Source organism: Myotis yumanensis, unplaced genomic scaffold, assembly GCF_028538775.1.
Source record: "Myotis yumanensis isolate MYYU_CA2020_CCGP unplaced genomic scaffold, mMyoYum1.0.hap1 SCAF_4, whole genome shotgun sequence".
In the NCBI taxonomy this organism is placed as follows: Eukaryota; Metazoa; Chordata; class Mammalia; order Chiroptera; family Vespertilionidae; genus Myotis; species Myotis yumanensis.
In genome coordinates this window covers 64,693,039-64,719,132 of record NW_027223755.1, presented here as the reverse complement: position 1 = coordinate 64,719,132, position 26,094 = coordinate 64,693,039, and the positions used below count along the sequence as shown (strand labels likewise).

General features: G+C 41.8%; 1 protein-coding gene across 1 annotated transcript in view; it reads right to left on the bottom strand.

Annotated features, from left to right (window-relative positions):
* The window catches only part of CAMK4 (calcium/calmodulin dependent protein kinase IV), a 153,625-nt gene that overhangs the window by 24,181 nt on the left and 103,350 nt on the right, over positions 1-26,094 (bottom strand). The window contains exons 7-8 of the mRNA XM_070412438.1: positions 7,849-7,939; positions 5,763-5,837 (exon numbers count right to left, since the gene is read on the bottom strand). Coding sequence (XP_070268539.1) covers positions 5,763-5,837; positions 7,849-7,939 — 166 coding nt within the window. The remainder of the gene's footprint in view (positions 1-5,762; positions 5,838-7,848; positions 7,940-26,094) is intronic.

Sequence of the window (26,094 nt, the reverse complement as noted above, 5' to 3'; positions counted from 1 at the left end):
AGGTGCAGAAAATGACATAGATGGAGAGACAGTAGTTAAGGAATACCAGGACCTTAAAAGACGGTCTCTAACCAAAGAGAACAGGAGAAATGAGGATATGATGTTGGTGAGAACCTCTTTAGACTCCATTTGATCAGCCATCTCAGGCCAAATTATATGTGGTTCACTTTGATTTAACTAGGTGGTTGCCATACTCCTCAAGTTGAGTACACAGTTACACGCAGCTGTCGTGGTAATATTTAAAAACCATATATCTGCTGGGTAATACCAAAATTAGCGGGATTCTTCCTCCCTCCCCTTGTTGGTAGCCCTGAATCCTGAGAAATAAGTCAATCAGATTTTGTGACCATTTCCCAACCCAGGGAGGCAGCCTCTTCTACTGCTGACAGCTTTAGATGTTAAAAGAGTGTTTTATATATCGAGGCCCAAATCTGTGCCTTTCAGCATTCATTCACAATTCCTAATTCTGTCCTGTGGAGCTTCCTCTACTATTTGATATCTATGAATGATAAATGTGGTTCTTTCTCCTCTTTCTGGCCTCCTAATGGTATTGCCCAGGGATCAATCTGGGTCATTTCCTTTTCTGCCTGGAGAGTCTCATGACTTTAAATAGCACCTATAAGCTGATAATGCCACATCTGTATCAACCACCATGTCCTTGCTCCTGAACTTCAAACATATACACCCTTCTGCCCACATGTCATCTCCCCAGGATGTCTAACAGGCATCTCAAAATCAATAAGGCCTAACATGTTGCTCCAAAAGTCTCCCTCAGGTAAGTAAATGTTAACTCTATCCTTCCAGTTGGAGCTCTCGGAACCCTTTCTCCTACCATTTCCCGCCTTGTCACTGCACTACAACCAACCAGCCTCCTTCCTGGACCTTAAAGACACCCAGGCGTGTTCCTGCCTCAGGACTGGTGTCTCTGTCCCCTCTACCTGGGATGTTATTCCCTAGACATCACATGGTTTGCTCTCTCCCTCACCTCATTCAAGTCTTTACTCTTATGTTCCCTCTGAGTGAAGCCTTCCCTGATCACCCTGTTTAAATTGCAGCCCAGGCCCCTAGCACTTCCTATTCTCTTTCCTAATTCCATATCCTTCCATGGAAATTGTCATTTCTTTTCATCTAATGTACACACTCATTTTGTTTATTAATTGTCTTCTTCCACTAAAATGTACCATCCTTAAAGAGAAGAGTGTTTTACTTCTAGCACCTGTACACTGACTGGTGTGTAATAGGAGTTCACTAAATATTTATTAAACAAAAAGGTGCAAACATCTACAAAATTGAAGTTCCACAGAATACACATTGTTTAGGTCAGTACCAGACCAATGCAGAGACCTCAAGAGATTCATTTCCTGTAGATGTAAAACTCCCAAGACAGCTTAAAATAAGCCCACATTCAACCTGCAGAGTCCTGTCCTCTGCAAGGTCAAGAACAAAGGAGCTATGGCCTTTCCTCACCACTTTTCTTTACCTGGCACTTGTTCATTTGGATCAGGCATCACAAGCATGCCCCTGGGACAGTCATATGATGCTTGGGGACACAGTCTATCTCAGGGACAAAGAAGGGCTGTGGTCAGGAACAGAAGCTGGATCTGGGCACCCTCTACCCACCTGCTTAACATTCTCTTTCTTCCTCTCACCTTCCCTGCTCCCTTCCTATTGTCGACAAGCCCCACGGGAACCCTTGGGTACACACACCATCTATCAAGCAGAATGTTACAGAAAGTGCGGTTGACATTTTACTGTGTATTTAATTCTTCTAGTTTTTAAAAAGTTCATAGTAAGAAGAAAGTCATCACTGGGGGTATTTAATTAATTCTCAGGTGAGATCATTTCTTACATGTTTCGATTACCTCTAAAGTACTCTTCTTATTTCACTTTACCTATTTAGTCATCTAGAAAAGAACAAAACCATGTCTTTTATGAAAATATTTTGAAAGCTTGTATTTTATGTTTACTTCTTTTCATTTATATTTTTCTACATTTTTCTTATTAGTGTGTATTCTTGTGGCAGAAACCTCTCTGACTGTAGGTTGTTGAAAAATTGTTTTTAATTTTGGTATAGTGAACATAATAGCTTATTTCTAACGAGACCCTGGGAAATGCCAAGAGATAATAAATTCTTAGCAGCTATGGACCCTGGAAATAGAATTTGAATAAATAGACAAGTAGAAATATGAAATATAAAATACACAGTTTAATTAAACTTACAAATGCATTAGATAACTCGTATTAGGAATATTTTTATCTCACCCATCACCATATTAGTTTCTTTCCTACTCTACCAGCTTATAGAGTAGGCCCTTGAACAGCATGAGCATAAACTGCACAAGTCTACTTACACACAGATCTTTTTCAATCAATACATACAGTGCTGTAAATGTATTTCCTTTTCCTTGTGGTTTTCTCAATAACATTTATTTTCTCTAGCTTACTTTACTGTAAGAATACAGTACATAATAAATACATAACATACTGGTATGTGCTAATCGACTGTTCATGTGATCGGTAAGGTCTCACATCAACAGTAGATTATTGATAGTTAAGTGTTAGGGGAGTCTAAAGACATACATGGATTTTTGACTGCAAGGGTTTGGCACCCCTAACCCTCGAGTTATTCAAGGGTCAACTATCCTTCTTTTCTGTGATTGCTATGGGTAGGTTTTAGCTAGTTAAGACTTAAATAGCTAAAGCAGTTAAGACATTTTGGTAGTAATATTGCATAGTGACACTGTAGCACATTTATCAGGAGTCATGGACCAATGGATTTTTTTTTTTTTGAAACCTATTTCTTTTCCCAAGAACAAGATGTCGAGAATTTATTTAATGTTGAACTCTTTATGGATTAATTCAGAGAACTAGTCATTGATTTAATTTAGCTGGGTCACAAATTTTAATTTTCTGGTCTGGAGTTTTGTTTCAACTGGGCCTATTTCCCAGGAAATAATATTTGCTTAAACACACAGAATCTGTGATTTTGTTTTGAGATTTACTCATAAGAGAACCCTCTAGGCTAAAGGATTTCTGAATGGCTTTTCCTTTTTGTATTTCTTGACAAATGACAAATGGTATAACATAAACACCCACTTTCCAGTATACATAGAAATAATTGACCTAGGATGCAAGGGAACAAGCTCACATCTTTTCTCTCCATCAATTATATGGCCCTCAGACACTTCATGTTAAATGTAAAGTCCCCGTATAAAGGAGCACACTAGTCTTGTACTTGGGTCTCATTTTCAACTCATTCTATAAATGGATAGTTCCCTCTCCACCTAAGTATCTCAGAAGGACACACACCAAACTGATGTCAGTGCTTATATGTGGTAAGGAGAGAAGGGGCTAGAACTGAGGGTGAACCTCACAGGGAACTTTAGCCTGGTCCATAAATGGTGTAATTGTTTGTAAGACAGATAAACAGTCATTATTATATTAAATTTTTTAAAATTCAGAACTCTGCATTTTTCCTCGGCTCCAGGCCATCTACTTCCTTTGCCCTGATGTTACTGTGACTTCTGTTTTCCCCTAACTCAGCTTTTCCAGTTTTTCTGTGTTACTATGCACAGGTGTATTTTTAAAATCCTGCCCCCTCAACTACTCCCACTTTGAAGTAATATTTTATAACATACTGAAGTAATATTTTCGTGAACTTCCTTAGGTCAAGAGAATGTATAAATAACTTTATTTATACATAATTTAGACCGTGCTCTTGTAATTAACTATACGGAACTTACTTGTTTTTGACTTCCAAGCCTGCCTCAGGCTAGAAAAGTAATTCCATGCGTATGTTTAGTACATGAGTCCACAAAAGCATTTTAATTTTCATCTCAATTCTCTCTCTCCCCCCACCCCAGTTTTCTTGCTTCTTTCTCCTCCTTTTCTTATAATTTAGCAAATGACTGCTTCCTGGTGAGCTTCTACCTATATAGCAGAGTGGAAGGATTATCTCGATCACATTCAACCACTCAATTCCCTCTTTCCCAATTACACAGCCCTAGGGTGACCTGGATTTCTACACAGGAAAAAATAGTAAATGGAATATAGGCCTTCATCATAAGGTGGCATTACCTGTAAGACAGGCTTGTTTATGGCAAGGAAAAGCATCTGATATAGTAGTTTTACAATCATTTTATATGTAAAAAATAAATGATTGGACTTAGGAGTAGGTCAGATACATTATCTGCTGAGAAGCTGTTTATGAAGTGACAATAAACTGTGTGTAGATTTCTGACATGAGAAGGCCAAGAAGGAGCATTTACAATAGCTTTTTCATTTGTCTTCTTCTGACCTCTTTTCTCCTAAAATTCATCTGTCATAATGTCATTGTCAGGATATTTATAAAATACTGATTTGACTTTAAAATACGATGGTTCTGATTAAGAACTTTTGATAAATTACTATTATCTACCAAAGCAAGTCTGAATTGTTTAGATTGATGTACAAATTCTTTGAAAATATGGTCCATCTGACCTTTCCAAGTCCATCTGTATCCTCTGTACCAAGGAGTCTATGTTCCAGTCATGCAAAGCAATGAAGTAACAAACAGTCCCCAAACTTGCCAGATGCTAGTGCTCCTCTGTGACTTTCCCTGCTGGCAAAGAATGCTTGGTGGCCACCTCTTCACTTGTTAAACTACACATCTGTCAGTGTCCAGCTCAAATGTTCCTCTCTGTACTCTTGAGCCTTTGGCTCAGATAAATATAAAATGGATCATAATAGAGTTTGATTTATTGTGTACAGGTCTTTCTTTTATAGCCCATGGAATCCTTGGAGGGCAAGATCATACTGTACTTGCTCTTGTAATCTCAGTGCCTAAAATGGAGCCCATTAGACAGCTAATGTTCATTTTATCAATGAATGAATCATTCATTCACAGAATGACCATTCTGGTATGCTGCAAAAAAGAACTGCTCTTATCACTATTATTAAAGCCCTTGGAAGGTTGCTGTTCTCTCTTAGTCACAGAAGGGACTCTGAGAGATCATTAATGTAATTGCATACTGGTCTTCCCAAGCTTTAGGCTGTTGGCAGATGAATTTAGCCACTGAGGGAAAAAAGGGTGCATTTCTTGCTGGCATAGGTTAACAGCTATTGTTCTGTCTCCGGATTGTGCAGTGTGTGGGGGGTGCCTTCAGGCCATCCTGGGAGATTGTGCAAGAGGATGTGAGGGCTGTTGCACTGTCCATCTCCAGAGACTGGGGAGCTCTGGTGGGGAAAGGCCACCTGAAGCCCTTCTGTTAATGAGGCTAGGCCAGTGCCAACAATGAGAACTAGGGACTACCCCATTCTCTCTGTTGTCCTATATACCATCTGAATTAATGACACACCCTTTCTCGCACACCCTCCCAAATAAAAGCAAACAAGGAAAGTGACAAAGAGCTCATGGCTTTAATTCCAAAAACAAACAAAGCTGTTTTCCTGTCTTCTTCACCAGTGATGGTCTTTCTGCTACTGAGTGGGTCCAGGAGTAGCTACTGCCCAAAAGGCAGATGCAGAGCCCCCAGTCCTCCCCACGTGGGCCCCCTCCATCCCTGCTGTTCTAACAGGGGTGCCCTAAAACTGACATTATAGAGCCCCTTATAAGGAAGAAGAGGTGGTCTGAGTATCATTGACATATGCCTTCCTTGTGGAGACTCGCATTAAATTGTAAGCATTTTAAATAGAGATATTAGGAGTTTAAAAAATCAGAACATTAAATAAAATATATTTCAAATAACAGTGAAACTATAAAATGTCAATACTAAAGAGCGTACCGCAATACCCTGGGGTTCCACACACCGTCTTCATGAGCACTTGATGGTCCACAATTTTGGAGAGTCCAAAATCAGCTAACAACACAAGGAAAAAAAAGCAAGGTTTTTTCTCAGCTTATATAAGATGACAGAATACCTTTGTTATTCAAAATAAAACATTTGTTTGTTTTTGTACTTGATGAGTGGATGTAGATGGAGACCAGTCACCAGGGAGAGAAAAATTAAAAAGAGTAGCAATAATATTTTAAATCTTGCTTTAAATTGGAGGAAAATATGATTTTTAAATACATTTTATACTTTTTTTTCTATAATTCCCAGCTTTCAGCATATAAGCTATTTCTTCTTGAAGTAATAGTTGCAAGAGACATATTTTGTTAAATATTAATTCTAAGATTTATGAAACTAACTCTGAAGGACCATATAGAATTATTGATATAATTCAGGGCTTTTAATCCACTGGAACGAATTAAAATAAAAAATGAGACTTTCATAAATATTGAAAAAATGAACAGAAATATCAAAAGGTTTATTCTACTTCAAAATAATGTCATTCCCTAGTGTATTTGACGGAGAAGAATTTACTCTCGGATGAGAAAGATGACATTTTTTTTGCAAAAATCCTTTTTATTTATTCCACAGACTATTACCTAGATAAAATATTATCAAAGGCTGCTATCATTATGGTCTACTTGCTGGGCTACATCTGCCTCACTCAGGAAACACCAGGAACACTCTGAGGCCATTCTTCACGAGAGGCAGGTGCAGAATTGATGCCATTTTAGACTTCAGAGATAAACCCACTTTTCCACGGAGGTACCAGATCCTTATCAGAGGAAGCAGCAGGAAGTTCTTCAGAAAGAAAGGCGCTCCTGCCTAAATTAGAATCTATCCATCCATTTAAAGACATTTCTTTAAGGATAAAATCTTTGAAAGTGATGTCAAAGGAAATGGGAGCCTGCCTGCCTTTCAGGAGTGATTATGAGAACACGCTGCTGGCCCACAGGACGTCAGCATCTTTTCTTTAGGGTCTTGCATTCATAAAGCACATCCTGTGGTCTGAGCGCTTCCATGATATGTATGACTTAATCTTCAAAGGTGTTAACACTTACAAATGCAGTGAACTCATCCGATTAGCATTATAAAGGATAGGACCAAGAGAGAAATGTCCTTCAGAGGATTTAATTTAAAAAATGTGAAACCCTACACAGGCAGGACAAAACACATTCTGCTAGGGAGAATTCATCTAAAATAAATTCTACTTTTTTGCAAATGAACATTTACTTTGGAAGGCACATGGAAAGTAATATTTAATATGTTTTTTTTCTAAAATGCTGATTGAAAGATCTCTTTGGGTAGATCCCAAAGTTCATCTTGTAGTTTCTCAAAAAGCTTATTGGAAAAACAAACAAGGTTTCCAGAGTCAGATTAGCTGTCAGTGTACACGTTAGCATTTTAAAGGTCTGGGGATAAGTCCTAAGAAATAAAAATCTTGTTGAAGTTGGCATTTTCTAACTTATTCTAACTCAGGACCTCCACAAACCACTTCCCCTCCTCCAAAGGGACTGGTGGGCCTTGTACCTGGGCCAAGAAAACAGCATTCTGTGAGGTGTACTTTGGGAAGCAGAGCTCAGTTTATCTCTGTTCATATAAACAAGTGACTCAGAGCCTAAATTCACTGATAGGTACCAAACATTTGGTGTCAGAGTTCTTGATTATCTAAAATTAAGCTCCATCTAATTTGTGGAATGAAAGTTAATAACCAAGAAAGAAGTATTATGTTATCTGTGATTTTTTTTCTATATAAACATATTTACAAAATTTCACCTCCTGAAGTTCCTGTTATTTCTAAGAGTTGTGATTCCTTTGTGTGCCCAGCATTGCAACACTAACTTTAGGCACTAATTCAGGTTAACATTCCAGGAAAGCACACAGGCTTCCAACACTGTGCCTCATTCCTTTACAGACAACAAATACCCGAGAAAATTGAGTGGAGGTGACATTGAATGGAGCCATATTTAAAAACTCCACAGAATACATTTCTTCTGTTCTGGGAAAGGGGTCAGAAGAGGTCGGGCTATGTCCTCACCAATTTTGAGTGGTGCATCTGGGGCTGGAGTTGCATAGAGGAGATTCTCTGGCTTGAGATCACGATGGACAATCCCATTTTCATGGAGGTACTAATAGGGAACATAATGAGGTAACATTCAGGTAATCACATTTATGGTTCCAACATTCTTATTTACTATTTTCAGAACTTTAATAATCTTTACTAAATTATGTGATTCAACAACACACACATATAATTTCAAAATAAACACCATAAAGAAAAACTATACATCGTTCTAGAAGAGCTTATATATAGTTACCTAAAAGTGAAATGCAATTTAAATAATATAGAACCAAATAAATAAATACATACAGAAATAAGTAATAGAACCAATTGCCAGAAATAAAATATTTACCCCTCAGAGAATATTAGTTGCAGTTCTCTTTATGCATATCAGCTCAAACTGGCTAATTATTATTATAATAAAGTCAAGGTGCTGTGTCTTGAAATTTGGTTTATCATCTAGAAAGCATAATTGTATGTGTCATCTTATAAATTCAGAACCAGGGCAAAGACTTCAAATTATCATTTGAACAGACATTTGGATGTAAGTAATTATTACAGAAAACACATGCAACCCAGGACGCTGTGCAGGTCTCTCTCCTCACTGCCTCAGGTGTCCGCCCCCGCCCCACTCCCATCCCTACTACTGCTCTTGCCTTCAGCAGACCATATGGCCAGCTCCTCTCCAGACCATGCTCCACACTGTCACAGGGTCATTTATATGTGTGAGTGTGTGTGTGTGTGTGTGTGTGTGTGTGTGTGTATAGATAGATAGATAGACAGATAGATAGATAGATAGATAGATATAGATACATATACCAGAGAGGAAGGGAGAGGGAGAGAAACATCAATAATGAGAGAGAATCATTGGTCGGCTGCCTCCTGCATGTCCCCCACTGGGGATCGAGCCCACAACCTGGGCATGTGCCCTTGGCTGGAATCGAACACAGAACCCTTCAGTCCACAGGCCAACGCTCTATCCACTGAACCAAACTGGTTAGGGCCCACAGGGTCATTTTTGTAAAGTGCAGATCTAGTCAGGTCACTCCCTGCTTTCGCTTGCTTTTGGTGTTGAGTGGCCGCAGCAATGCAGCCTTTGCTTTTGTCTCTCCAGCAGGGGTCGAAAACTCTCCAGGGGCATGCAGGCATGTAAAAGAATGAAGGGAGTTGGAAGCATGTGAAATAAGAGGGAGACACTGGGAAGTCCTAGGGTCTGCAGCTGTCCCTGGAGGGAGTATGACCCTGAGGAGGCCAAGGTGACTCAGGGTCAGCAAAATGCTGTCAGGCGGGAATACAGGCCCCAGGTTGCTAGCTCTTCTAACTTTTCAAGGTAAGATGAAAATTCATTATTTTTAATGTAGAATATTCCAAATTTTAAATGTTGGCAATGAATTTTAAACCCTCTACAGGCCAGACAAAACGCTCTGCAGTCTTTGATTATTGCTTTGGAATTTAAAACAATCCTTGACACTCAATAGAAAATTGTTAAGTACATGAATACAATATCTTTCCCGACTGCTTCTTAACACTCCGGTGTGGGGTGAATTTCCCGCCAAAATATAAGATGGCGCGGGCAATTATTTAGGTTTCCCGCGCAAAATCAGGGATTTTTATGATACCTATTACCCCAATGGGTATGAAACGGTTCGCATACGCAGGTAGGTATCTTTGTGAACGGCAAACAAACAAATATTTGGTAATACGCAGTTACAATCGGCCCGAGTTTACACGTTTCCCGCACTCCACCGCAAATCTATATGAACCGAGTTAAGACGGCTCCCCCGGAGTACGCGCAATTCACGCGAGCCGACTTAACTCATTTCCCCCACTCCAAGTGTTAAATTAAAACCTTATTGAGGCGGTGCTGCTAGGCTTCTCTTTTGCTGTAAACTCGTCTTGAGTGTTTGTGTACTCCTTCCCTTCAGCTACTTGTTACAGCCCCCAAAAGAACACGTGTGTAAAACAAATGTGTAGTGGAATCTGATTGATTTTAATTCTTTATTATGTAAAATTTAACTATAAAATTATATATTACTTGGGTGACATGTTTTTTAAAATCTTTATTGTTAAGATTATTACAGATGTCTCCCCTTCCCCCCCTTCCATTGCTCCCTCCACCGGAATCCCACCCCCCTCCATGCCTTCAGCACCCTACTGTCTGTGTCCATGGGTAATGCATGTATGTATGTAAGTTCTTTGCATATAATCTCTCTCCACCCCCTCACTACCTTCCCTCTGAGATTTGTCAGTCTGTTCCATGTTTCTATGTCTCTGGTTCTACATTACTCACCAGTTTATTTTGTTCATTAGATTGTTTATTTTGATTATTACAGTCAATTGTTGATAGATTGTATTTATTATTCATAAGACCCTTTAACATTTCATGTAATACTAGTTTGGTGGTGATGAACTCCTTTAGCTTTTTCTTGTCTGGGTGATATATATATTGAGTGGCCAGATTATTATGACCACCCCATCAGTACAATGAAGTGAATTAGTTATGCAAATAATAATAAAACCTTGAGAGTATTTGCTTAGGAAGTTTTCAATATTCAGTATTTTTGGAAGTGTCAATGAAGTACTAATGGGGTGGTCATAATAATCTGGCCACTCAGTGTATATTTAAATACTTTTATTGACCTCAGAGAGGAAGGGAGAGGGAGAAAGAGAGAGAAACATCAATGATGAGAGAGAATCACCTGCACACCCCCTATTGGGGATCAAGCCCGCAACCCTGGCATGTGCCTTTGACCAGAATCAAACCTGGGACCCTTCAGTCCGCAGGCCTACACTCTATCCACTGAGTCAAACCGCTAGGGCTGGGTGATACATTTTTAAAAATAAATTTTATATAACTGGCAGGCCTTTCATGTTTGCTTATCCTGAACACCATCCATCTGCTACAAATGATGTGCTCTGAATATGAATAAATACATTTAGTTGGTAACTATGTCTGGTCTGAAATTAACTAAACAAACTATGTAATTACATTGCTAGCAGTTTACAAATGTTCTAATTCAAACCTGTTCCTTAAGCTCCTGCACGATTTTCCCACCTGCCTCTGTCTCATTTCCAGCTGGCTGTTTCCCAGAAACCTTCGGCTCTACATGTCCAAGATGGAACTCTTGACCTTCCCCAGCCCCGTTCTTCCAGCTGCTCCCACCGCAGAATGTGGTCTCTCGGTCAACTCAAGTGTTCAAGCCAGAAACGGATTCTCTTCCCCACCCCGCTGCCTCCATCCAATTCTCAACAGAGTGCTGTTGATTTTAATTCCAAAATGTCTCCTGAACCGCCCAACTCTCTGTATGTCATTGACGTGATCTTGGCTGGACCATCACAGCAGTCCTTTAACTACTCCTTTGCTTTCCAGGGTGCCCCCTTCGATCAACTCTCCACTCAGCAGCACAGAGAGCTAGGCGTTACTCCTCCTTGGGAAACTACCCAGAGGTTTCCCAATACTTTATCTGGGCTTTCCAGGCCTTGGTCATCTGGCTCCTGCCTCCCTCTCCAGTCTCATATTCTGCCACTTCTCCCCCTATTGCTCTGTTCTGCCCATACTGACTTCCTTTCAGTTCCTCCTTCCTACCTCAGCATCCTTGACCAGCTGCCCTCTGTTATCAGGATGCTTTTTTTTACCCCTTTCACCTGGCCAGCCCTCCTCATCCTCAGGACACAACTATAATGTCAATTTCTCAGGGAGGCTGCACCTGTCCTTCCAAACTAACATATGTATGTGCCCACTCTCCTGTGTTCTCACTGATTCCCTTTTTTTCTTTCCTTTTCTCTTCTTTCTTTCTTTTCTTTCTTCCTTTCTTTCTTTCTTTTTTTTTTTTTTTCAGCATGTCTGATACCTTGCAAGCTTTACGTTCAGGATGTCTCCTTCACTAGACTGAAAACTCTGTGAAGACATGGAAATTTGCATCTGTTTTCTCAGGTTCTCAATGCCTGGCATTAAGTATGCACTCAATAAACACTTTTGAATGATTAATAAATACTTCAGTTTTCCTATTGAGAAACTGGAATTCCTATTGGTATAATCTGCATTTTGTATCCATTTGCCATTATTAATTTGTAATAGAAGTTAACATTTTTGTGCTTCCTTTGCAACAGTAAGTTCCAAAGCAACATTTTGATATGCTTAGTTGTAACAAGGCTCAGTACCTGTGAGCTTATGAAACATACTAGGCTTATTGTTTACTGATACTCAGTCTCCTCAAAGATGCTCACTGAGTATCAGTTAGATGAATTAGATTTACAGCATCATTTTGAGAAAAGCCAAAACCCAATAAGAACATTTTAACTGGAAGATAAGGCAAAAAGATTTCATCTTTGAAATGACGTTTTGAATAATTACATAATCCGTGTTTGTTCTTCTATAGTAGCATTAAGTTGATAGTTATGGCTGAACTAATTTCTTCACATCCTTTGAAGTTGATCTGAACATCATATGCCTCAGGGGAGTTTGGGTAATGACAGTTGAAAATTCATCTGTTAGTTTTCTCTCCTGTTTCCTTCATGATTGAAACATCCGTAAATTGCACTTGCCAGCGTAATAAAATGGAACTGGGAAGTGATTCGCCAATGACAATAACATGTTAGGGAGCAGTGGGCAAGCCGAAAGACCTCTGTTAGTAAAGGAAGGAGCTCTGCTGAACCCCAGTGGGGAGCTCAAAGGTGACCAGGCCTGCTGGGGTCCCTGCGGTACGGGTCACACGTGTGCACTATGCTTTGGGTTTTGGGTGTGGCCTAGAAGTGTCTGGATAAAGCAAAGCTTTGCTGAAAAATGCTTGTTGGTGTGGCTGTGTCATGGGGAAAGTAAGCAGGATGCTAACAGAGAGAATAACTGTGAATGCCACTCGGTGGGGAAACCTGGGGTTTCACGTTGGCGAAGTTGTTGGGGGGAGGTCCCGGAGATCAGGACTCAGTTGTTTCTGATTTTGCATCACTTGGTGTAAAAAGTTAGAATGGGAAAACATGGAGAGTTTCAACAGGTTGAAAATTCATTTTCCTGTCTATTTATATATGTACATGTTAGAAAACTATATAAAGTACATGTTTCCAAGAATGGTCTCTATAGTGCTGGTGGAAAATATCATTTACCTGTACTATTTTCCTTAGATTAAACTCAAAACCTAAAACATTCACTCAACTAAGACTTTGGTGCAACACTTATTGCTTTTAATAGCAATTATTAAGTGAGTGATTATCATTTTAAATTAGGCATTTTGCAAAAAATTAATGGAGAAAAGCAATGTGCCTTGATTTAAACATGTACATCTCATGCTTTATACAAAAATATAAAGAAAACTTAAGAAATGTACATGTAATCTACAAATGAATTAATATGTAAGATGTATTTGTATATAAGATCAGAGCAAGTGCATGTTGTGAGGCAACTGTCCAAGGGGCTGTTGAGAACGTTTAGAGAGGATAAGCACATGATAAGTGCATTCTCTTATACCCAAAGCATGTGTCCAGATTTGAGAAAAGATGAGATTTTAGGACTGGAGACTATGAAAAGTTTCGACCAATTAAATGGAGGCAGTAACCAGGAGATAACGCATAGCTTGAAATAAGGTCCAAAAATAATCTGCAGTAACAGAGAAAGACGCAGAAAACACATTTTTATAATGAGACTGAAGAAATCAGGTTGGAGAACAAGAAAATTAAAGTGAGATCCTGAATCTACATGCTGTGGTCAGGCAGTCTGTAGTCAACAGAGAGGCTGACCTCTCTGTTCTGCTGGAGAAGCTGATTGGGCAGGACACAGGATGAAGGTAGAAAGCACTTTATCCTCAGGCAAAGAGACGAGCTTCTTCATAATGAAGAAGCTGGAAGAAACATTATGAGAGATTAATGTGCTTCAGACCACTCCATGCTTTATACATTAATAAGTTAAGAATGGATATTTGGGGTGGATTAGAGAAAGTTTTGGTATACAAGTGAAAATTATATCAAATATGAAAGAGTGAAAATCTGTACATTTTTCTTTAAAATTTTAAATCCACAGATGTGTAAATGGTTCTTAAGTATTAAAATAGAATGTAGGATTTAAAAAAATGACCCAAACATATCTTACCATTTGGTCTTTCAAAAATATGCAATCACTCAAAGCTCAAACTCTCTTTTAAGCAGACGAAGATAATACTGATTCTCTGAATTCAGGGATCTAGACATGTAATTAAACTCTCTCTATGGTCCTAACAAAAACTGTGTCATTGTGTAATGAAAGCTGCTGCATAGCAATTTAGTTTAATTACAGCTATGCTGTGGTCGATGGGCTGTGTGTGGTTAATTGATAATGTCTCAGGAGTTAGTAAGGGGAAGTTGGAATCTCTTTAAAAATCTAACAGGACAAAGAACCAGTCATTAAAAAAAAAAAAAAGTAAACAGTGTTCTGACTATAGTTCTATTGGGATGGAAAAATTAAACTGCATGCATTAGCTCTTCTCTATTCAGAAAATTTAGAACAAATATACATCAACTTAAGTAAGAACTTCATAGTGGAACATTCCACTTTTGGGTTGTGTCTTCTTTGAAGACCTGCCTCTACCTTTGTCTTTACCCTTGAACTCTATATTTTTGACCTCACAAAACAGGCATAAAAAGGCAACTGCTTGTGAAGAAATACGATAATTGAACAGAAGTTGAATTTGGCTACAAAGAATTGAATAAATCTTCTGTCCAATGTCTTGCTATTGTATCACATCAGGCATGTTGAACTTTTAAAAAAATTGATATTATTTCTTTTTTATCTTTATTGTTGAGAGTATTATAGATGCTCCCCTCTTTCCCGCTCTTGTCCCCCACCACCCAGTTCCTGCTCCACCCCAGGCCTCTACCACCCTATTGTCTGTGTTCATGGGCAATGCATATAACACATCAGGCATGTTGGACTTGGGGTCCCACCATTATTCTGGTTACTAACGAAGTTACAGAGCTGCTTGCACCTGGAAGAGTCACATCCGTGGAGCTATCATTATTCCCACCTACTCTCGTTCTAAAAAGGGTGGAATATGCATTTGCACATATTCTTAATTTATTTGAGACAGATTTTTAAGTCTAGCATGTAATGAAGCTCTCTTGCATTATGTCAAAATAAGTAGTTTTCAAGAACTGAAGCCAAGAGTAAAAAAAGCAGAGGGAAATATAAACAGGCATACCTACTGCAATACATCTGTGTCTTTAAAAAATAGATCACTCTTTTCCCGCCATGTGACTTTAAAATGGATGTATCTCACTTGTCTTGTTTCAGTGTTAGCCCTCGAATTCCTGTGGTTGGTGCCTAGGTCTGCTCCCCTGTGTCTCTGGCTTTGGGCCCGGTGTAGTCCATAGCAGGGTATAGTAGAGGGAGGCAGACAGCCATGGGATCAAGAGCATAAACTCTGCAGTCATTTTGTATTTTGCATTCTAATCCTGATTTTGCCCTGGACCAGCTGCATGACCTTGAAAAAGTTACCTCATCTTTCTGAGTCTCAGTTTCCTCATTTGTGAAATGAATATAAGGAGACCCATCATCTGATAGGTGTGAAGAGTAAGTGAAATAATGTACATAAAGCTTTTAGCTAAAGCTTTGTCTACATTAAGTGCTTAACAACATACATGGTAGTGATGGCTGGCATTACTATAATTACTGAGATAGTTATTATTAGGTCGTAGCCACATTCAGTCCAATTGTATATTCCTTTTAAGACTGTATCTTCTTTCAGTTTTCTAGCAAAATAGAGCATAAGCATTTAGCTGCTTTGCTAAATGGCCCCTTATATGGATAAACAGAAGGATGGCCATTGTGAATCAGTGTGGAACAAGGCTCTTCCTCGGTGATATGAACTTAGAATAAGATGGCAGTTCTAGGATTCGGCAGGATCCGAAGCCAATAAAGCCTTCAGTGTGGCTAAGTTCTGTAACAGTAATTTCACAGGTAAAAGTCAAGAAGATAATTTAAAAGTTAGGTACGGTGGTTTTGGATCATTTGCAACATTCAAGGGAACATTTCAAAGGATAAATCACATAGATGGCCAGTCTCTACGGCACATTCCACACATTATTCATAAGTGTAAGTGATTCAAGGTTAAATTTTGAGAAGTAGAAACCATGATTGCAATGTAAAATATATGTGTGAGAAATTACATTTTTCAATGTGGATTTTCCCCTGTATCTATCATTATGTCAAGGTCTATGAAATTAGACATCTTTTCCCAAACATAGAGAAATATGCCCTGTATATTTACTTAGATATTTCAACCACATGTTCCTTGAAAAATGCTTTCCTGCAGAGCTGGGTTACCATTACCATTTTTTAAAGTAATGTGATTTTTTAAAGTTATGTGATTTAACAATTTCTTGAATTATTAAATGTACTTGAAGTCCTATTGTCTTGCAGACACCATGAATATAAAGCCAGTTCCAAAATATTCCTAGGAAGGCAGGGTTGGGTAGGTAGGTAGGAAGAAATTAACCAAAGAACTTGTATGCATATATGCAAAACCGTGGACACAGACAATAGTGTGGTGAAGGCCTGGGGCTGGGAAGTGGGGAGAGGAGGAATGGGTGTGGGCTAGGAGGAGTCAATGGGGGGGGGGGGGGGGAGGGACATGTTGCTGTTTGAAAGTATGATGTTGTAATACTTTCAACAATAAAGATTTAAAAAATAATGAAATGCTGGTATCCTAAATAAAATTTGTAAATAATTGGATCAAGTCAGTAAGTATATATTGCACCTGCTATGTGCTATAAATACAAAATGTATATGGAGTATATGTGGGGGGAGGGGTAGATGGCAGATGAGAATAATGACAGAAATAAATTAATAAATTATTATTCCTAGTCTAGAGATAATCTGCCTACTTCAGGAGACAGGCTCTTGTACAACTAACCATAACACACCAATGGTAGAAATTCTGAACTTATATCTCTCAGGAATAGAAAAATATAAAAATGCAGTTAGCTTCAGAATTTATTGCAAGTGAATGAAAAAGCAGGTAGAACCTTAGATTAAGGTTCAGAAGTTCTCTAAGAAATGGGACAGGGAGTCATCGAAACTAAAATAGACGAAAATTTTCATCTGCTTTGATTTAGAGAGAGAGTGAGGAAAATTATCAAAACCCTACAAGCCTGCTTAAATTAATGGATTTTGTACAAACTGACACAGAATCACAAAGGCTAATAAGGAAGACTTTCACAGATGCCTGGCAATGTTGTCAAGTCTAGACTGGGAGTTTTAACAGCTTTGGTTCTGCTATTTGTACAATCCCCAAGACTGTGAAAATGCTATTTAATAAGGCAAAGGGCTTTGCAGATGTAGTTAGGGTTCCTAATCACTTTGGCCTTAAATTACAGAGATTACCCTGGTTATCCAGATGGGCCCAATGTAAATTTATAAACTTTTCAAAGCAGAAGAGGAAGGCAGAAGAGTCAGTAAAAGAGATTCAAAGCATGCAAAGGATTGGGTGAGACATTGAAGGTTTGAAGGTGGAAGAGCCAAGTGTCAAGGCAACAGAAAGGGACTGGATTCCGCCAACAAAAGGCATGATCTTGAAAGCAGATTCTTCCCAAAGCCTCCAGAGAAGAGCCACCCTGCTGACACCTCGATTTTGAAATTGCCAGACTCCAGTCGATTATGCCATGCCTCACTTCTCACTCTGACCTACAGAACTGGGAGAGGATAAACGGGTGAGGTTTAAGCTTGTGGTAATTTGTTATGCAACAATAAAAACTAAATACATAAATGGAAGGACTACCAAGGCATATTGTTAAGGGAAAAAATGTCAGAGAGCAACATGAAAAAACAAATGTATATAAGTATATTGCATTCATATATATATATATACTAGAGGCCCCGTGCACAAAAATTTGTGCACTCGGGGGTCCCTCAGCCCAGCCTGTGCCCTCTCGCAGTCTGGGACCCCTCCGGGGATGTCCACCTGCTGGCTTAGGCCTGCTCACCGGGGGATTGTGCCTAAGCTGGCAGTGATACATCCCTTGGGGGATGTCCACTTGCCAACGGGCCAAAGCTGCAGTTGAACATCCACAGAGCTGCTGAGGAGGCAGGAGAGGCTCCCACCATCGCCAATGTGATGCCTTCAGCCTGGCTTGTGGCTGAGCAGAGCTCCCCCTGTGGGAGTGCACTGACTACCAGGGGGCAGCTCCTGCATTGAGCATCTGCCCCCTGGTGGTCAGTGTGTGTCATAGTGACCAGTCATTCCCAGTCGTTCTGCTGTTAGGGTCAATTTGCACATTACCGCCCTAACGGGTTTGGCTCAGTGGATAGAGCATCGGCCTGCGGACTGAAGGGTCTCAGGTTCGATTCTTGTCAAGGGCATGTACTCTGGTTGCGTACACATCCCCAGTAGGGGGTGTGCAGGAGGCAGCTGATCGAATTTTCGCTCTCATCGATGTTTCTAACTCTCTATCCCTCTCCCTTCCTCTCTGTAAAAAATCAATAAAATATATTTGGGGAAAAAAATTGCATGTGCACATTACCCTTTTATTATATAGGATAGAAGCCTGGTGCACAGGTGGGAGCCAGCTGGTTTGCCCTGAAGGGTGTCCCAGATCAGGGTGGGCAGGGGACCCCCAGCTCCCTACGATCGCCCACGCCGCCCCTGCTCGCGATCGCTGGCTCTGCCCATGCTCACGCCTAACACCTCTGGCTAAGGCATTAGGCCTGGGCAAGAGACCCCCAGCTCCCCACCATCATCAACTCGGCCCCTGCTCCCTGCAATTGACCGCTCCGCCCTAATGCCTCTAGCCCAGGCATTAGTCCTGGGCAGGGGACCCACAGCTCTCCAAGGGACCTCCTGCTCCACCCCTTCCAGGCCTAACGCCTGTGGCCAAGGCATTAGGCCTGGGCAGGGGACCCCAAGCTCCCACCATCAGCAACTGTGACCCTGCTCCCCATGATCGCTGGCACTGCTCCTGCCCAGGCCTAATGCCTCTGGCCAAGGCATTAGGCCTGGGCAGGGGACCCCCGCAGCTGCAGCCTCCCAAGATCATGGGCTCCACCCCTGCCCGGGCCTTACGCCTCTGGCCGAGGCGTTGGGCCCGGGCAGCGGGGACCCCCAGCTGCAGCTGCCCCTGCCCCGGCCTAATACCTCCTCTGGCCGAGGCGTTAGGCTGGGCAGGGGACCCCCCCCCCCCCCCGCAGCTGCAGCCACCCCCCGCCACGATCGTGGGCTCCGCCCCTGCCTGGGCCTTACGCCTCTGGGTGAGGCGTGAGGCCCGGGCAGTGGGGACCCCCAGCTGCAGCTGCCCCTGCCCAGCCTAACGCCTCTGGCCAAGGCGTTAGGCTGGGCAGGGGACCCCCCGCAGCTGCAGCTGCCCCCCGATTGTGGGCTCCGCCCCTGCCCGGGCCTTACACCTCTGGCTGAGGGGTGAGGCCCGGGCAGTGGGGACCCCCAGCTGCAGCTGCCCCTGCCCAGCAGCTGCAGCCGCCCCCCCCCCCTCCCCCACGATCGTGGGCTCCGCCCCTGTCCGGGCCTTATGCCTCTGGCTGAGGCGTGAGGCCCGGGCAGTGGGGACCCCCAGCTGCAGCTGCCCCTGCCCAGCCTAACGCCTTTGGCCGAGGCGTTAGGCTGGGCAGGGGACCCCCCACAGCTGCAGCCGCCCCCCCCCTCCCCCCAGATCGTGGGCTCCGCCCCTGCCCGGGCCTTATGCCTATGGCTGAGGCATGAGGTCTGGGCAGTGGGGACCCCCAGCTGCAGCTGCCCCTGCCCAGCCCAACGCCTCTGGCGGAGGCGTTAGGCCCGGGGCAGAGGATCCCCCAAGCTGCAGCCGCCCCCTGAAGGGCTCTGCCCCTGCCCGTGCCTAATGCCTCTGGCTGAGGCGTTAGGGCAGCGGGGACCCCCAGCTGCAGCCACCCCCCCCACCCAGCTGCAACCGCTCCCTGATTGTGGGCTCTGGGCAGCGGCTGCAGCCACCCCGAGATCCCTGGCTCCACCTCTGCCCAGCTCCCATTGCTGGCTCCACCCCTACTTCCTGCTATCACTGGCCAGTGCGGCAAAGGCCAGGATTCTCCGATCATGGCTGGGGGCAGGGCAAAGGCGGCCCTGGGGGCCACCTTTGCCCTGGCCCCTGGCTCTTAGCTCCCCCCTGGGTTTCCGATCACTGTCAGTGCCAGGGGGCTTCTTCTGTGCTTTCCATTTTGCCTCCCTGCATTGTGCCTACATATGCAAATTAACCGCCATCTTTGTTGACAGTTAACCGCCATCTTGGCTGGTGATTAATTTGCATATCTCGCTAATTACCCAATGGGAAGGGTAGCGGTTGTACGCCAATTACCATGTTTCTCTTTTATTAGTGTAGATTTGTGCCAAGAGGCCACAGCCGTCATTCCTGCTTTTTGATCATGGACTTGTGTGTGACCTTCATATCTAACATATGGCAAATAGGTTTGAAAACATTTAAAAATACTCAGGTTAATGCTGTAAATTAACAGAATTGATTTCCTAACGTATAAAAAAGGAGGGAAAACAAGGGGGGGGGAACAACAGGAAAAAGGCATGAGCACACAAAATAACTGCTACACATTAAAAAAACAAGCAAATAAACTAAAACACTTGTGAGTTGAATGAATCTCTGAAAGATCTGAAAACAAATGACATTCAAGTTTATCCTGAGTCTAGGTGTTTGGGGTTGATTAGATTAAATATATTATGTTGGGAAACTAATGCATCAAACCCTTATTATAGAGAGTAGGTTGGTCTGTATGTAATAGGCAGAGCTCTAAGAATGACCCCTCTATGAAATTTGCCTTCATATTAAATGCCTTTCCCCCTTTGAGAGTGGACAGTATCTATGAAGACAATGAAGTAACATTCCAATGACTATATTAAATGACAAAAAGGAGATTACTCAGGTAGGCTTAATCCAGTAACATGTGCCCTTGAAAAGCAGAGAGTTTTCTTGGGCTGGCAGCAGAAAAAGAAGTCAGGAATTGGAAGCACTTTAGCTGACTTCGACATGGAGGAAGGCATGTGCCAAGGAATGCAGACAGCCTTCAGGAGCTGAGAGCAGCCCCTGCTGACAAGCAGTGAGGAAACAGGGGCCGTGGTCATGCAACCACATGGAAATGAATTTGTCCAACAACCTGAATGCGTAATGAATTGGATTCTCCAGAGCCCCCAGTAGGAGTCCAGCAGAACACCTGGGTTTCCACCTTGCAAGACTCTAAGGGATTAGTGTCCTTATAAGAAGAGGAAGAGATCAGAGGTGATGTCACTCTTATGTGAGGACATAGCAAGAAGGCAGCAGTCTGTAAACCAGAAACAGCCCTCACCATACTGACCTGGGACTTTCAGCTTCTAGAACTGTGATGAAGAAATGTTTATTGTTTAAATCACCCAGTCTGTGGTATTCTGTTATAGCAGCCTGAAGAGGTTAAGATAGCCATGGATGCTATGTAGCTTCAAAGAACTGCCCTGCCCAAATGAAACTAGCATTTCCATTGTCCGCACATAAAACTCTTTGTCTTAGTCAAAGTGAGTAGAGTAGACTTTTGTGAGCATTCTTTATGCAGGAGCTATACATTCGAGGTGGGACTGAAAACAGTGACTAGAGCAAGCAAAATGAGTTAACCTTCTGTTTCTAAGAAGGGTGCAATGTATACAGGCTATGGCCCAGGCCCATGGCTATTTATTAATTTGACATCTCCATTAAAATATATTTTTTTTATTAGGCAGGCAAAATATTTTGTAAAATGTTTGCAGAATTTTTTTCCGAATTATCTAATAATAATAAAATCAAAATTCTATGTTTGAAGAGTGAAGTTAACAGAATATTATTAGAATACTGCCTGAAAGCTCTTTTTCTGACCCAGAAAAAAAAATTCTACCTGACTACTGAGAAAATTGGTAATTTTTTTTCAACACTATTTTTGAGTTAGCCATTCCCAAAATAAAAATTTATTTTTTAATGGGTCAAAGACATCATAAGTACTAGGTTCATGTTGCTCCAAATAATAAAATATAGGATTTCATTCCCTCGATAGGAAATACATCAGCTTTGGGGCAGACAACTATTACCAGAAAGCAAGGAAATACATTTCCTGGTCCTACCCCCATCCTCCAATAGATAATTAATGAAAGAACAACATGGAAGTAGTTAACTAGAGTCTAACCTTAGTCACTCCATCATCTTTGGAGAGAAGCACACATACAAAGTAAGGATCACTGTTCACCTTCTAACCATAATACTTTCATAATTTCCACACAATAGTTCTTTTTTATATAACTGATTACAGAGAGAGGAAGGGAGAGGGAGACAGAGGCAGAAACATCAATGAGAGAGAATCATCAATCAGCTGCCTTCCACACACCCTTCACTGGGGATTGAGCCCGCAACCTGAGCATATGCTCTGACCAGGTATCGGACTGTGATCTCCTGGTTCATGGGTTGATGCTCAACCACTGAGCCACACTGGCTGGGCCAATTGTTCTTTCTTAAAAGAGGATCATCATCAAAGGAATCCTTCCAGCTGAGAGCCCTTCCCTTGTGCTGGATAGGTAGAGGCTGTCACACAAAAACCACATCAGTATAAAACTAGAGCCCATTGTGGGTGGTAAAATTCATTGCTCAGCTTTTTCTGAATTTTAGCTTTTCAGAACATTGGATGTCAGAGGAACAGAATATACATATCCAATATAATAAAAATCTAATATGCAATTGTCCCCTCAACCGGGAGTTTGACCAGGAGTTTGACCAGGGGGTGGGGCTGGCCGGCCAACCATTCGTGGCCCCTCCCCCCAACTGACCCCACCCACCCACAGGCAGCTGGGGGAAGGGAGGCCGTGCCGGCAGTTAGCAGCTGCTAGGGACCCTACCCGTGCATGAATTTCATGCACTGGGCCTCTAATATATATATATATGCATTTCCTTTTCAGAAAGATAATTTAGATGTTAGTTTTCTAGCCTCTTTTTCTTGTTAAATCCTAGCTAGTAGGGCCTCTCCCCAGGCCCTACAGTGTGTGGTGTATGTAGTGAACACACTCATCCTGATCTGGTTGGTCTCTTAAGATGTTTGTCATTTTTGTTGTTGTCATTTTATTCACCATTAGTTCTCAGATACAGGAGAGGGAAAGGAGAGCATAGAAAGAAAAATGTAGGAGAAAGAAGCAGGAAATGAAGAAAAAGAGGTAATTAGAGGAACTGTGAGACTGGCTGAAGGAGAAGGGACTAAAACTTCAGAGAGCAAGTGGGCAGAGAGGTGAGGAGAAGAGAATATCTTGTTAAGTGTTAATAAAGGTGAGAAAGTTGGATGAGAAGTTCTTATCAATTGTCTAAATCCTCTATCTGCATGTTCCCTGCTCTAGATTATTTTTCATAATCTCTGCATCTTTGCACATGTAGCATTCATAAGTACTGGCAGTGAAGTTCCAAGTGGGAAGTATGGGCTTAATTAATTAGCGTTTTTCATTTCTAGAATCACAAACCATGTCTCTTCAGATGCTTATCATCTTTTGATTGGACATTTTCATATCCTCTTTTATTTTTTTCAAGTAAGATTATTTCTCTTTCACACTAGCCATGTTCAGGGGCTGGTGGACATCAGGGGCTGGTGTCGGCTCCACAGCTGTGAAAGCCGGGTCCCTCCAGCTCTCCGCTGGTCCCTAGGGTTGACCAGCGTCCTCATGGCCCCACAACGGCTGCTTGAGCTCAGCTATCGCCTCCGTGTTCCAAACGGAGCATAAAAGGCATCCCTGGAGGTCCCACAGGGCACTTCTACTTATGTTTTGTGATCCAGAACTTAGACACATGGCTGCATCTAGCTGCAAGGGAGGCTGGGTAATGGGGGCAGCTGGGACCTCCATCCTAGAGAATAGGTGGGGTTGGTCTTTGGCCTGTCTGAAAAGGGAGACCTGGCTAGAGGTTGCCAGTTCACAGCCCAGCACATGCCTCTATCTCCTCCTTTACCCCACTAACTGGGACTCCCTGAATACAGGACCCTGTTACCCCATAGACTTCACCTTTAGAATAGTCCTCTCACTTTGAATGAGGTCTGGGTGTCTGCCCTATCTCCCCCTTGTAAGCTCCTATTCAGGGCAGGGGCTGCAGGGGGCCCTGTCTAGGGTGCTGGCCTCAGGGTGACCACCCGCCACTCAGATGGGTAGCAGTTCCCAAGGTCAGGGTCAACAGGGGAGCCCTCGGGTCAGTGTATGTGTCCTGGGAAGTGAATTGGGAATGAGGGCTCCCAGGTCCCTTCCCTTTCTTCCTGGACCCTCTGTCCCAGTCTGGTCTTGGGGTCATCGCCAGGACACTGGGCAGCCTCTGCTCTCTGGCTGGGTCACTGGACGCCTGCCCATTTTCTTTGTTAACACGTGTGCCCATCCTCATCTTCCAGGATAACACCAGGGTGTTGCTCAAGTGGCTCTTCACACTCTCCCAACACATGGTGGTGTCGGACGTATTAACTTCACGAGCCTGGTGGGTGTAAATGGTGCCCGAACGAGGCCAACCGTAAAGGACCCTGAGCACGTCTCCGTGTCTGCCAGTCCTGTGGGCCGCCTCACTGGCCTCGCTGCTTTGGGACTTCATGCAGCCATCAGGGTAAAGGTCCTGCAGCAAAAGTCGCTCCGGGTCTCCTCCTCTTCAGAATCACGTGAACCTCTCTCACTAGGCATGTAAGCCCTCAGGACAGTCCCTGCCTCTCTCTCAAGCCCCAGTTCTCGCCAGGTGTGCTTCACTATCGATATCTGTACCTTTGTACCTTTAGTCTATTATGTTTCCTAAAAATCTGTTGGAGAAAAGGAGTATTCCTGGGATTCCTTTTCTTTCATATTGGCTGCCTATCAAACAATTTTTATTTCAAAACCCAACTCAGATAACTTCCTTTGGCAAGGTTTTTCTGACATACTAAATATCTTTCACCCTCTCTAATGCCTTTGAATCTGCAAAATGTATTAATTGGTTCACATATGTGATCCCAAAGCCATGTGCTCATATATATCTATCTGCCCTAAAATCTGGTGAACTACTTCATCTCTGTATCCAAGATTCTGGCGCATACCAGAGAATCAGTTAATGGTTGAACTGAGGGTTACAAAACCCTAAAACAACAAAAGCCACTTAGGATGTAATGATTGACATATTTTTTGTATAGTAATTGGAAAATTCTTAGACATATGCTCAAGAATTTATTGTGATTCTTCTGGGAATCAAAAAAGAGAATGCAACTTAGACAGAATTTCACTTGATCATAGCCAAAAGGCCGAGAAGTGATAGAATTTGATAAACTTTTGATATCATTACTCTTGCCAATAATGACGTACAGAAACACTTAATGAGAAAGATACCCTTTCCTAAGAATTATTTTTAGACCTCCAGTCTTGTAAAATTAAGTTATAATTTTCAGCATGTATATCTTCTTTGTTCCAGATTTTTTCTGATAAAATATCTGTTTGGACTGAGCCACTTGTCTACTTTATTCTGTTTGAATATCAAAATATTACAACATTAACAGAACTGTTTGTTATTTCTTCTCTGATAACTGTGATCTCTCAACTCTTAATGAGAATAAATAAGCACTTTTACTTTTTATTGGTTAAAGTATCCTTATAATGTTCCAATGCTTTGAGCTTTGCAATACTCTCCGCCTTCCAGAGATCCATGTTCAGATGTGAGTAACAAGAGACAGAATCCTCCCAGAAAGAAATGCAAATATCATAGTAATTGACAAAGTTAAAACAAAGAACAAAAACCCCACATTTTCTATTCTAGTCTCTTATTACTTAATTGAAGTCTCAGACTCCTTTTATTGACAATAAGTGGAGCCAAGCAGGAACAATATTCACAAAAACAAAGCACAAGTGTCAGAAGCAAGCTTATTGCTAATAACCTTCGACCTCATTGTGCCTTCAAATCACACTTAATCCTGACTTTCCAATGTGTGGGTGTACATTTGCTAGTCGGTAAAATTCAGTTGTTAGAAATTTGTGGTACCAGAATCTTTTTATCTATGAGTGTGACCTCCATGTTATGGCTCGATGGAAAGAAAATTACACACATGCTCTGACCACAGAATCATTATTAGCATAAACTCAAAAGTTCATTCAAGAACAAGTTCAGTATCTTATTGCTTTAAGTAACAGGACTTACAATTTAAAGTGGCAGAAATATTAAGAAATTTATCATCTTCTGTGAGATATAAAGTAGGAGAATTCCAGTCTTGTCTATTTTTTCTCTGCCTTATTTAACACAGTTATGTTTCTCTTCATAATTAGAATACAA